The 12,951-nt window shown below is 35.8% G+C and overlaps 1 protein-coding gene across 2 annotated transcripts in view; it reads right to left on the bottom strand.

Moving 5' to 3' along the window:
* Positions 1-5,142: 5,142 nt before the first annotated feature.
* Positions 5,143-12,951, bottom strand: part of LOC127837659 (L-proline trans-4-hydroxylase-like) — a 38,303-nt gene continuing 30,494 nt past the window's right edge. The window contains exons 7-10 of one of the 2 annotated variants that reach the window (XM_052364911.1): positions 9,798-9,927; positions 8,193-8,344; positions 6,767-6,896; positions 5,143-5,709 (exon numbers count right to left, since the gene is read on the bottom strand). In XM_052364911.1, coding sequence (XP_052220871.1) covers positions 6,777-6,896; positions 8,193-8,344; positions 9,798-9,927 — 402 coding nt within the window. In that variant the 3' untranslated portion in view covers positions 5,143-5,709; positions 6,767-6,776. The remainder of the gene's footprint in view (positions 5,710-6,766; positions 6,897-8,192; positions 8,345-9,797; positions 9,928-12,951) is intronic. The other variant, XM_052364912.1, reaches the window with a different exon arrangement.

The raw sequence follows: 12,951 nt of genomic DNA, 5'->3' as shown, positions 1-12,951 counted from the left end.
CAGAAAGTCCGCCGTTCACATGACCGTTTTTTAATATGAATGTCATATTATTACAATCAAAACATACGATGCTGAATATTTATAAAACAATAATACGTATGATATTTCTAACTGTTTAAACAATAAATTGACACATGAACATCCTACGACATTGTATTTTTGCACTTATTAGTATCAGGATGAATTCTCTAACATAATCTTGCTAGTGTGCTCGTACAGTTTGGTGATCAGTTTCCAACGCAGTGAGTACTTAGAGAGTGCAGCTCTTGAGGTTACAAAGCCGTATAGTAGGTGATGGACAATACATAATTAATGTTGTAACTGACGTTTCAGGACTGTCTCCAGTTGCCAATTGGTGAAAGAAATTAAGATTATATCATTACCAAGTCACAGCGAACTCATTGGACATGCTCTGGCAAAAGCCCCATGTATCATCATATACAGCAATGTATTTATTATTATTTTCGAATGTGTCACTTGTGTTAGGAATTGTGATACTAGTATACATCAATATTACACGTTGATATGATTTCATAGTTTCACCCAGGTGGGCAAATAACTGACGAAGTTTACACTTATGAACTTCGGTGGAGTAAGATATTTTAAAACGTTCGGATATATTAAATGTTTGCACACCGTTTCAGATACATTTCAATTAACTTTAGCAACGGAGTTACTGCAAATATCTGAACATATACAACATGTAGCCATGAATGTTTTGACTTTCGTTCTCAAAATAAACATATATGACGATAAACTCGACAAAAACATTGACATACTTCACTTCTGTGTTTGCGTTAGGGTTTATGAACTGCGTTAGAATTGCGCGGGTACAGGTTTTCGTCTCTTTGAAAAGGAAGGGAAGGATAAGAAGTTCGCCTGCTCAACGCATACAAGCACTGTAGCTGGCGAAAAATAATATCCGTATATTGGTAATAACGGTTAATGGTTAATATTGTCTGAGCAAGTTTAGACCTAAGATCACGACGAAGGATGACTGGGCGATTCCAGTGATAAGCCCGTAATTACCGTTATGTAGCCCCTGCTAATTGTATGCAATCGTTTAATAATATATTTAGCAATTGACCATCAATGACAATCTTGTATAAAACGAAACTAATAAAATATGCTTATCAGGCCCGTGAATGCACAATGTTTTGGTAAATTTGCTTCGAAATTGACAACCTTTGCTATGTGCCATTTTGTAATTTGTTTTATTAGGAACATCACATTAAGAGACAAATATAGAGTTGCAGTCGTAACGGGTGTTTCAGGCAATAAAGTTTCACATTATGGGGCCTTCCAAAAATGCTCGTGTGTGACATATGGATTAAACATCAAATAATTTCACATTATGTTCAGGTATGCTTTATTTATGATACCGTTACGGTTGATAGAATTCAATGTTGATTCTGCTTTGAATGATTGATTGAGTTAACAAAGCGAAACAATAATTGGTTACTGTGCCTCTTACATGTATTATATCTTCCGAGTTATGGAGAGTGATATATTTACTTACATGTGAAACAAAACGTTTAACCCTAGCTATTCTCCGCATTTGTTTGGGCAGAGAAACATTCCGTTTGGGCAAGGTTTCCTCGAAATATTGATGAAGTGAGAGAGTGGAACAAAACTGCCATATATTTTCTTTCAGCAAAGTTCATAACAGCACCAAACTCAAAAGCTGACCTATCAAGCTGTTCAGTTGGAAATTGAAGTCTGCAATGCAAACGTCATTTTGATAGAAGCCTACTAAAATGGCTGTTGAATGGGGCTATTTATAAATTGCTTATTGGCAGTTGTTTAAGTATAAATAGTTTTAGAAATATTTTCTACAGTCACATTATGTGTAAGGGTTTATGATTATTAGCATGTTATGTCGTTGTTCTGAATTCGTGAACATGTTGTACGACGATCAAAACTGAAACCGGACAAACTAATACTTAACTCGTGTTTAGCAATGAAACAAAATAACGCGGACTTGACAAAAATGGCTTTTTTTTTAAAGTGACAAAAACAACCGATCCACATACTTTCAACATATTGAACAATTTTAAAATTCAACTTAAAGAAATAAAGGGTTGGTAAACCAATCATCTAGTTTCAAAATATATCATCTAGTTTCAAAATATATGACATCGGATTTACAAAAGGTAACCCTTAAATCGGAATATTTGAGATACCACCGAAACAGAAATCCTCTGTAGAAAAAGATGATCGTCAACATTTGTGGATGGAAAATATCGTCTAGAACCATGATGCTTAAATAGACGTTATATGGTTATGAAAGTCATTTAAAATACTGATGTTAAAGCTGCCTGTATTACAAATTCATTTAGTCTCAAGATGTGTGTACTGTTTGTCTGGTTTATGATCTTGAATTTTCGCAGATGTATCAATGACAAATAATTTTACACCGTCTTAAAATATCCCATTCTTCCAGATGTAACAGCCCAATTAACATGTATGTCTAATTCAAATTTGAATGTATACTGTGCATCAATACTACTAATTAACTTGCTTCCTCTCCATATTAAGATGTTAACCCGGATCAATCAATAACCCATTATCAAAAGCTACTGCAATCATCTAGCCACATAAATAACATCAAAGGTGATCACCGATTGTGCAAATCATTGTTAGTTGATGAAATCAACAGGAAGGAGATGTTAAACCCATTGAAGCAAATCACGCACCTAAAGCATTTTACCAAAATATAAGCTAAACGACATTTAAAACGCGTGCAAATTTAAAACGCTTTGTAAAATAGGTCTAATAAATTATCACTTATCATGCAAATAAGTATTAATCTCATTACACATAAATGTCGATTAGTATAAATGAATACATTTATTGATAGTTCTGTTAGTTCTGTTAATTTCTTACCAGAAAGATTATAACTTGGGGTCGTTTCGCAAGCATACCCGAGTCCACAACAATCTTGGCTCCAAGCAGATCAACCCTTACTAACCACTTCACTCCAGCAGAAGTAACCAAGTACTTGTTTTTTGCACTCAATTCATCGCCCCACATGAAACAAGTGTTCCGCGGTCGGAGACATATACCCCTCCAAGCAAGGCTTTGAACTAGTGACCCAAATTGCAATAGGGATCATCAACTGTCCAAGGCCAATGGACATGTGAAGTATCAAGCCAATCGGTCACTTCGTTGATGAGTTATTGGTCGGAAACAATTTTCACACTTATTGTGACGGTGACCTTGGACCTAGTGACTCCAATTTTGATAGGGGTCATCTACTGTCCAAGGCCAATGCGCATGGAAAGTATCAAGCCAATCGGTCGATTCATTGACGAGTTATTGATCAGAAACGCTTTTCCCACTTATTGTGCCAGTTACCATGACATTTGACCTAGTGACCCCAATTTCAATAGGGTCATCTACTGTGCAAGGCCAATTCACATGAGAAGTATCAAGCCAATCGGTAAATCAGTTGACGAGTTATTGATCGGAAACAATTTGACACTAAGTGTGTAACAGTGACCTTGACCTTTGACCTAGTGACCCCGATTTCAATATGGGTCATCTACTGTCAAAGGCCAATGCACATGTGAAGTATCAAGCCAATCGGTGAATCAGTTGAGATACTGATGGGAAACGATTTCAATTTTAGTGTGTAACAGTGACTTTGACCTAGTAACCCCAATTTCAATAGGGGTCATCTACTGTCCAAGGCCAATGCACATGTGAAGTATCAAGCCAATCGGTCAATTGGTTGACAAGTTATTGATGGGAAACTATTTTCCCACTTCGTGTGATAGTGACCTTGACATTTGACCTAATGACCCCAATTTCTATAGAGGTCATCTACTGTATATTGCCAATACACATGTTAAGTATCAAGCCAATCGGTCAATTCGTTTACGAGTTATTGATCGAAACCACTTAATGTGATAGTGACTTTTGACCTAGTGACCTCAATTTCAATAAGGGTCATCTACTGTCCAAGGCCCATGCACAGGTGAATTATTAAGGCAATGGGTCAATTCGTTGACAAGTTATTGATTGCAAATGATTTTCACACTTAGTGTGATAGTGACCATGGCCTTTGACCTAGTGATCCCAATTCCAATAGGGATTATCTACTGTCGCCAATTCACATATGAAGTATCAAGCCAATCAGTCAATTCGTTGACGAGTTATTGATCGAAAACGATGTTCACATTTAATGAGATAGTGACCTTGGCCTAGTGACCCTAATAATTTCAATAGTGTCATCTACTGTCCAAGGTCAGTGCACATGTGAATTATCAAGCCAATCGGTCAATTCGTTGACGAGTTATTGATCGAAAACTATTTTCACACTTAGTGTGATAGTGACCTTGACCTTCGACCTAGCGACCCCAATTTCGATAAGGTTCGTCTACTGTCCAAGGACAATAAATATGTGAAGTATCAAGCCAATTGGTCAACTCGTTGACGAGTTATTAATCGGAAACGATTTTCTAACTAAATGTGATAGTGACCTTGACCATTGACCTAGTGACCCCAATTTCAATAGGGGTCATCTACTGTCCAAGGCAAATGCACATGTGAAGTATCAAACCAATCCGTCAATTCGTTGACGAGTTATTGATCGGAAACAAACTGGTCTACCGCTATTTAGACTTGTCTACCAACAGGTCTACCGACAGACAGCCAGCAAAACAATATACACATTTTTCTTTAAAGAGGGGCATAATAAAATATATATCACCCTTTCACGTACATCTAGATTTTTCTGTTTTCTCTTTTAAAGAAAAAGGTAATCTCTATCCGTTTAATTTATATCTTATCAAATATATTTATATATTATTTGTTCCCACGATACATAATTGTTGCAACAACCAACATAGTAAATATGTGTGCTTGAATCATAGTTTGTGAAGGAAAACGAAGTTGAATTATTAAATTATAAAGGTATAGAAAAACTGTTTGTAATTATGGTTTAACAAAATAATCTAAGTGTCAGATTTAAACAAACCATCTAGTAAAGTAGTAGTAAATAAATCAGTTTTTCCCAACGATTGATGAACGAAATTATAACCAATGTTGTAACCAATGCTAATATTCTTATTAATGCTTAACCGTATATACAAATATAATGACGCCCTTCATAAAAAGCACAATACATGTAAATAATCAAACAGTCAAAACATTGTTTTAATTTGTCTAATTTGTTACCGCTATAAACAATAATGGCAATATCCAATATTAAAAAATCCTAATTCACAAAATCAAGAAGAGTAAATACCATTTTCTTATTTATATCTGGATTCATTCCGCTATATACCAATAGAATGAAACCATAAACTGAAGTATTTTTCATGCCAACGATCACAAATTGTCATTTCTTTATATTACTTGTTCGATTATTTCGCAGCTATAAACAAATAAAATATGGCCCTACAATAAGCATAGAACATGCAAAAAATCAACACGAAGCAACGCATTATTTTCTATGTGCCTTCAACTTGTTCCCGCTATATTGTAATATGATGATGTCCCCACATAAAATCATAAATCATGGAAATTAATGAATCCCCTTCATACAAGCATAGAATATGGAAATGAACAACAAGCGTATATGCATAGTTATTATTTATCATCTTCTGGTTTCCGCTCGCAGTTCGTCTCATCACCAAGCATGTGGAACCACTTTCCTGTCATGTCAGTGAACTCATGGCATTCCAAAATGGCGGAATCAGGCACCTGTTGGGATAAACAGATAGTTGTATATCACCTGCTATGATGTGTTTCTCCGTGCGTGTAATACGAATAACACCGTGTATAACTATTGTAACCGTATACATATGTACAATAACATGTTGAGCAATTACATTTGCGTCATTCAACTGGACGAAGAAATTCTTCTAAGTTTGTAACTAATGTAATAAACTTTAACATTAAATTACACCTAATGCCGATTTCAACGTATACGTAATTGGGAATCTGTCGGGATAACAGGGGCTGTTATATACGGAAACAGGCTATAATCTGGATTAATGGGATATTTGTATACGTACTATAGCGACTATCGGCAAAATTGGGAAGGTATCTGTGGACTCAGACTCCTGTTTGATAATATGCAATTCTTATTATATGCATTCCTCCCCCAAAGACATCAACAACTGGTTCTAGGCCCAGGAAACGGACTCAAGAGCGTTTCATTAAGCCTGAGGCTTTTGATGCAATCGAACTAAAATAAATAGGTGTAAACTAATCATATGCGGACTATGGCACCTACTGGGATTGACGGGGATGTGGAGAGGGGTCCTTTGCGGATGAATAAGGATATTATTTAACGGGATCGGACATCTATGATAAATTACATGAATAGTTTGATGCGCTATCGGGCACCTGTAAATAATAATAAAGATGAAGATAAAGATGTACCGGCACTAAAAGAGGCTTAATGAATATTAGAATTGAAAAAGGGGGCTAAAGGAAAACATATTTATGTAATATTGCATCGAAGGACCATTCAACATGTTTTAAGGGCATTAATTAAAACAATAAAACATCTGCAGATATATAATCAAAGATTGCATTAAATTAACTCAAAATATGTATTCAATGATTTTTAAGAGTTTTAAATATTTAAAAAAAAAGCAAAATGAACTCTGCCATAACCGTTTAATTTTAAAGATATACATTATACCTTTATTAACAACGATATGGATAATTAGTAATTATATTTTGAGTTAAAATGAGCTGCATGGGAATCTCACTCTAATTTGAACAAGTCATATGAAAAAGCAAGTCATACAAGTTCACTTTTAATTCTGAGTCTCCGTTGAAACAGATGCCAAAGTTTCTTTCTCTTTCTCCACAGAATGAAACCATTTCCCGTCCATGTTCATGAACTCTTGGCATTCCAGAACAGCTGAGTTAGGTACCTACAAAACGAGAGGGGAATGTGCTATGCAATGGTAAGGTGACGTGGGTAACAGTCGAGATATACAAGGTGTTTAAGAAGTGATAATGGAACGCAGGCACATATTGAAAAAAATATGCATTATAACGGATGTCGTCAGATTAGACATAGATTGAATATTCATTTAAGATGACTTTGTTATGTTTTCCAGCAAGTCATAGAATGCATTTAAAATAATTATTACAAGAGGTAAACGACAGCAACTTGCGGTACTTTCAGTATACACTAAACTATGTATATACTCACAAACTGGCTTTATAATGCTTGTGCTCGTAGCATATGATGCTATTTCGCTATAAACTTATTTATTGTATTAAATTTTTCAGGTATGCATACCATGTGTGATACGACATATGCGTTTTAAATATGGTATACCAATTCAAATAAATTAACAGCTTAACTTGTTTAGGTTTAATACGAAAGATAATAACATTAAGGTGAATTTGTACCTATTCCTTAATCGTGGGATTGAGTCATACAGCAGAATAGAGGTAACCCAACGGAAACTCATTAAAGATATGCCTTTTTGCAGAGTATTTATTGCGTGTGATATTGCATATATAGTTGAGTTGGGTACCAAACAAAAAGCAAACCACTTTATTTCCTAAACCGTCTATCTTATACCTTTTAAAGGTATGAACGACACGTAACACAAATAAATATAGCCAAATAAGGTTACCTTTATTCAAACTTATTAACTGCAAACATAAATAACTTTTTGTGGGATATTCATCGCGGGAAATATAATGACATAAGATTGCAGTCAGACTGGACTACTTGTAGTCAAAAGGAACATACATATTGACCGTAAAAATACCTAATCGAGAGTTTGCATGGCGAGAATTATGACATATAGCTGACTAGGAAACCAAAGCAAAAATGAAACTTCTCAAGCGGTGCATATGTCAGACGATGGTGCTCCTATGATATAATGACAAACAGCTGCAATTTGCTAACATGAAATTATGAACTGTAAACCTTCTCGAGCGGTGTATACCTCGGGTGATGGTGCTCCTTTGATACAATGAGAAACATCTGCAATGAGCTAACATGAAATTATTAACTGGATACCTTCTCGAGGGGTGTATATCTCGGGTGATGGTGCTCCTTTGATACAATGACAAACATCTGCAATGAGCTAACATGAAATTATTTACTGTATACCTTCTCGAGGGTATGTATATCTCGGGTGAAGGTGCTCCTTTGATACAATGACAAACATCTGCAATGAGCTAACATGAAATTATTAACTGTATACCTTCTCAAGGGGTGTATATCTCGGGTGATGGTGCTCCTTGGTAGGGTTGTTATCCACCCTGTTGTAGGCACAGAGAAAGGCCCAGCGGCGGGCCTCGCTCATATTGGCGCTGCTACAGTGGAGAAGGTTGCAGTCGAAAAAGAGGACATCACCTGCAAACATATTTAATACGAAGGTAAATATAGTAAACTAAGTCTTTACATATTAAATATAAAATTACCTACAATACACTAGCTCTTAACAAGTTAATCTTGTAGGAGTTTTTATTGCAATCCATACCACTATAAAGTCATGTTTTCCTATGAGATCTGAAATTCATCACATGAAACTGCAGTATGTGACAAATACAAGATAAAGTTAAAAATGAAAGAAATATTGCAATTCAAATTAAATAGTGTACATATAAATAGCAATATGTATACACATACAGAACCTCGCGCATAATAAAGACATTCAAGCCTTTTGACTACCAATTAATTATGACATGCCCAGCAGAAAAGATCTTCAAACATAGCGTCTTATAACAGATTAACCAGGAAATATGTGTCCGTCCCCTCCCTGTTGTTTATCTTTCAGGAGAGTGTTAAATCATTAAGGTTAATCTGGTAAAGTACTGTCCCAGGCAGAAACTACAGGCTATTGATGATAATGATTTGTTTTTAATTACAGGACCAAAATCGTTAAAAAAATGTTTTTTTAGTACAACCACATGCACATTTCTGCGTTGTTTTATAAAACTGGTCTCTACACAAATGTTGTTTAAATAACAGTAAGACATTCACACAATCAGTGTTGCAAAAAACATAATGCTGACACCAATTGTGTTTGAGCCAATACAACCGAGCCCTTATTTAAATTTTGGTATTAGCCTTAAAACAACCCATTGTTGCCCAAAATAATCCAACAGTCTGAACATTCAGCCTTGTTATGACTGCGTTGAAGTTGTCAGCTTCAAATTGTGATTAAAATTATGAGAACTCATCAGATAGATCAACCGCTATAAAACATGTCAACCCTCGTTAAAAATTTCCGAAATGAGCGAATAAGCTTAAGCAGTTTGTCACGTGGTCTTGTTTCTAAGTATTCACATGCTATCAATTGTTGTCAAGAAAAGCATGGCCGACCCACGACAACTGTTTTTTTTACCTGATGAATTTTCATATATTTTTTCACAAATTTTGGAATTGCTTCTTTCAATCTAAACATAAACAGGTAATTGCATAACACCAACATCCATGGCGAGAAAATTCAAGTAATTTTCTAAGAAGGCCATTTCTTTAAGGAAAGTGTTGGTCAAAGTTGTCTATTTGGTGTGAGGCAAACAATTCAGTTGTTAACTTAATTTCTCTTAGATTTTAAATTAGTCACAATACGGTGAAGGAAACAACGTCAGCTCATAACATTATTAAAGAATGGTCGCCTAGGTGAAGTGGAAATGGTGTCCGCCAGGCGATCAGAGTCAAGGGTTCCATCCCTACTGTCGGGGGGCGTTCTTGAGATTTCCCGAAAAGACACCAAGTACTGGTTCTGCCCGAAAAGGACTCCAGAGCTTTTCAATAAGCCTTAGGCTAAAATTTTAGGTTTTAACTCAACTAACATTATTACCTGGTTCCATCTCCACAAACTGCAAGGGGCACACGTGGCTGATCTCATCCACACGTGACACATCCGCCCCGATCTGGTTCCCCACCCGAACATGCTCTATTCGACCGCACTTGTGCGATGACTTCAGTACCTACCAGTGTAAAAAGATACTTGTTAGTATATTTTCGTATTCATGGAAAAATGTAATTTACTGTAAAGGAAAACAACGCCATGCTTAATGCTTATAACATTATAACCGAAATTGCTCTATGTGACCGCATGTGTATGATGACGTCAATAACTACCAGTGTTTATAGTAAAACTTATTTTTCATTTTGTTTATTATATTCTTAGTAGTGTACAATTGCTTCAGCATATGTTTCTCCTTCAAATCGTTTTTTTCTTCATAAATTTACGGTAATTAAAGTACCTACAAGCAGGTATGTGAAGTTGGCTGTTAGATGTTAGCTGTTCATCAGATGTTTAAAACAGAAATGCACAGCTGTGCATTGGGTGTTAATCAGATGTTTAAAATAGAAGTGCACAGCTGTGCATTGGGTGTTAATCAGATGTTTAAAATAGAAGTGCACAGCTGTGCATTGGGTGTTAATCAGATGTTTAAAACAGAAATGCACAGCTGTGCATTGGGTGTTAATCAGATGTTTAAAATAGAAGTGCACAGCTGTGCATTGGGTGTTAATCAGATGTTTAAAACAGAAATGCACAGCTGTGCATTGGGTGTTAATCAGATGTTTAAAACAGAAATGCACAGCTGTGCATTGGGTGTTAATCAGATGTTTAAAACAGAAATGCACAGCTGTGCATTGGGTGTTAATCAGATGTTTAAAACAGAAATGCACAGCTGTGCATTGGGTGTTAATCAGATGTTTAAAACAGAAATGCACAGCTGTGCATTGGGTGTTAATCAGATGTTTAAAACAGAAATGCACAGCTGTGCATTGGGTGTTAATCAGATGTTTAAAACAGAAATGCACAGCTGTGCATTGGGTGTTAATCAGATGTTTAAAACAGAAATGCACAGCTGTGCATTGGGTGTTAATCAGATGTTTAAAACAGGAATGCACAGCTGTACATTGGGTGTTAATCAGATGTTTAAAGTAGAAATGTACAGCTGTGCATAGGATGTTCGTCGGATGTTTAAAATACAAATGCACAGCTGTGCATTGGGTGTTCATCAGATATTTAAAAAAGAAATTCACAGTTGTGCATTGGGTGTTCGTCAGATGTTTAAATTAGAAATGCATAGCTGTGCATTAGGTGTTCGTCAGATGTTTACAATATAAATACACAGCTGTGCATTGGGTGTTCATCAGATGTTTAATATATAAATGAATAGCTGTGCATTGGTTGTTCGCCAGATGTTAAAATAGAAACGCAAAGCTGTGCATTGGATATTCGTCATATGTTTAAAATACAAATGCACAGCTGTGCATTGGGTGTTCATCAGATGTTTAAAACAGAAATGCACAGCGGTGCATAGGGTGTTAATCAGATGTTAAAATAGAATTGCACAGCTGTGTATTGGGTGTTCGTCAGATGTTTAAACTACAAATGCACAGCTGTGCATTGAATGTTCGTCAGATGTTCAAAATACAATTACACAGCTCTGCATTGGGTGTTCATCAGATGTTTAATATATAAATGAATAGCTGTGCATTGGATGTTCGTCAGATGTTTAAAAAAGAAATGCATAGCTGTGTATTGGGTGTCCGTCAGATGTTTAATATATAAATGCATAGCGGTGCATTGGGTGTTTATCAGATGTTTAAAATAGAAATACATAGCTGTGCATTGGGTGTCCGTCAGATGTTAAAATAGAAACGCAAAGTTGTGCATTGGGTGTTCGTCAGATGTTTAAAATTTAAATGCACAGCTGTGCATTGTCTGTTCTTCAGATGTTTACAATTTAAATGCACAGCTATGCATTGGGTGTTCATCAGATGTTTAATATATAAATGCATAGCTGCACATCGGGTGTACGGCAGAAGTTTAAAGTAGAAATGCACAGCTGTGCATTGGGTGTTAATCAGATGTTTAAAATAGAAATGTACATCTGTGCATTGAATGTCCGTCGGATGTATAAAATACAAATGCACAGCTGTGCATTGGGTGTTCATCAGATATTTAAAAAAGAAATGCACAGCTGTGTATTGGGTGTTCGTCAGATGTTTAAATTAGAAATGCATACCTGTGAATAGGGTGTTCGTCAGATGTTTACAATTTAAATGCACAGCTGTGCATTGGGTGTTCATCAGATGTTTAATATATTAATGCATAGCTGTGCATTGTGTGTTTGTCATATGTTTGATATATAAATGCATAGCTGTGCATTAGGTGTTTGTCAGATGTTTAAAATAGAAATGCACAGCTATGCATAGGGTGTTAATCAGATGTTTAAAACAGAAATGCACAGATGTGTATTGGGTGTAAATCAGATGTTTAAATTAGAAATGCATAGCTGTGCATTAGGTGTTCGTCAGATGTTTACAATTTTAATGCACAGCTGTGCATTGGGTGTTCATCAGATGTTTTATATATAAATGCACAGCTGTGCATTGGGTGTTCGTCAGATGTTTAAAATAGAAATAAATAGCTGTGAATTGGGAGTCCGTCAGATGTTAATATAGAAATGCGAAGATGTGCATTGGTTGTTCGTCAGATGTTTAAAATACAAATGCACAGCTGTGCATTGGGTGTTCATCAGATGTTTAAAATAAAAATGCACAGCTGTGCATTGAGTGTTAATCAGATGTTTAAAACAGAAATGCACAGCTGTGCATTGGGTGTTAATCAGATGTTTAAAACAGGAATGCACAGCTGTACATTGGGTGTTAATCAGATGTTTAAAGTAGAAATGTACAGCTGTGCATAGGATGTTCGTCGGATGTTTAAAATACAAATGCACAGCTGTGCATTGGGTGTTCATCAGATATTTAAAAAAGAAATTCACAGTTGTGCATTGGGTGTTCGTCAGATGTTTAAATTAGAAATGCATAGCTGTGCATTAGGTGTTCGTCAGATGTTTACAATATAAATACACAGCTGTGCATTGGGTGTTCATCAGATGTTTCATATATAAATGAATAGCTGTGCATTGGTTGTTCGCCAGATGTTAAAATAGAAACGCAAAGCTGTGCATTGGATATTCGTCATA

Source organism: Dreissena polymorpha, chromosome 7 (assembly GCF_020536995.1).
Source record: "Dreissena polymorpha isolate Duluth1 chromosome 7, UMN_Dpol_1.0, whole genome shotgun sequence".
Lineage (NCBI taxonomy): Eukaryota > Metazoa > Mollusca > Bivalvia > Myida > Dreissenidae > Dreissena > Dreissena polymorpha.
Note: the sequence above shows the minus strand (reverse complement) of the source record. Positions and strands in the feature narration are given on the sequence as shown.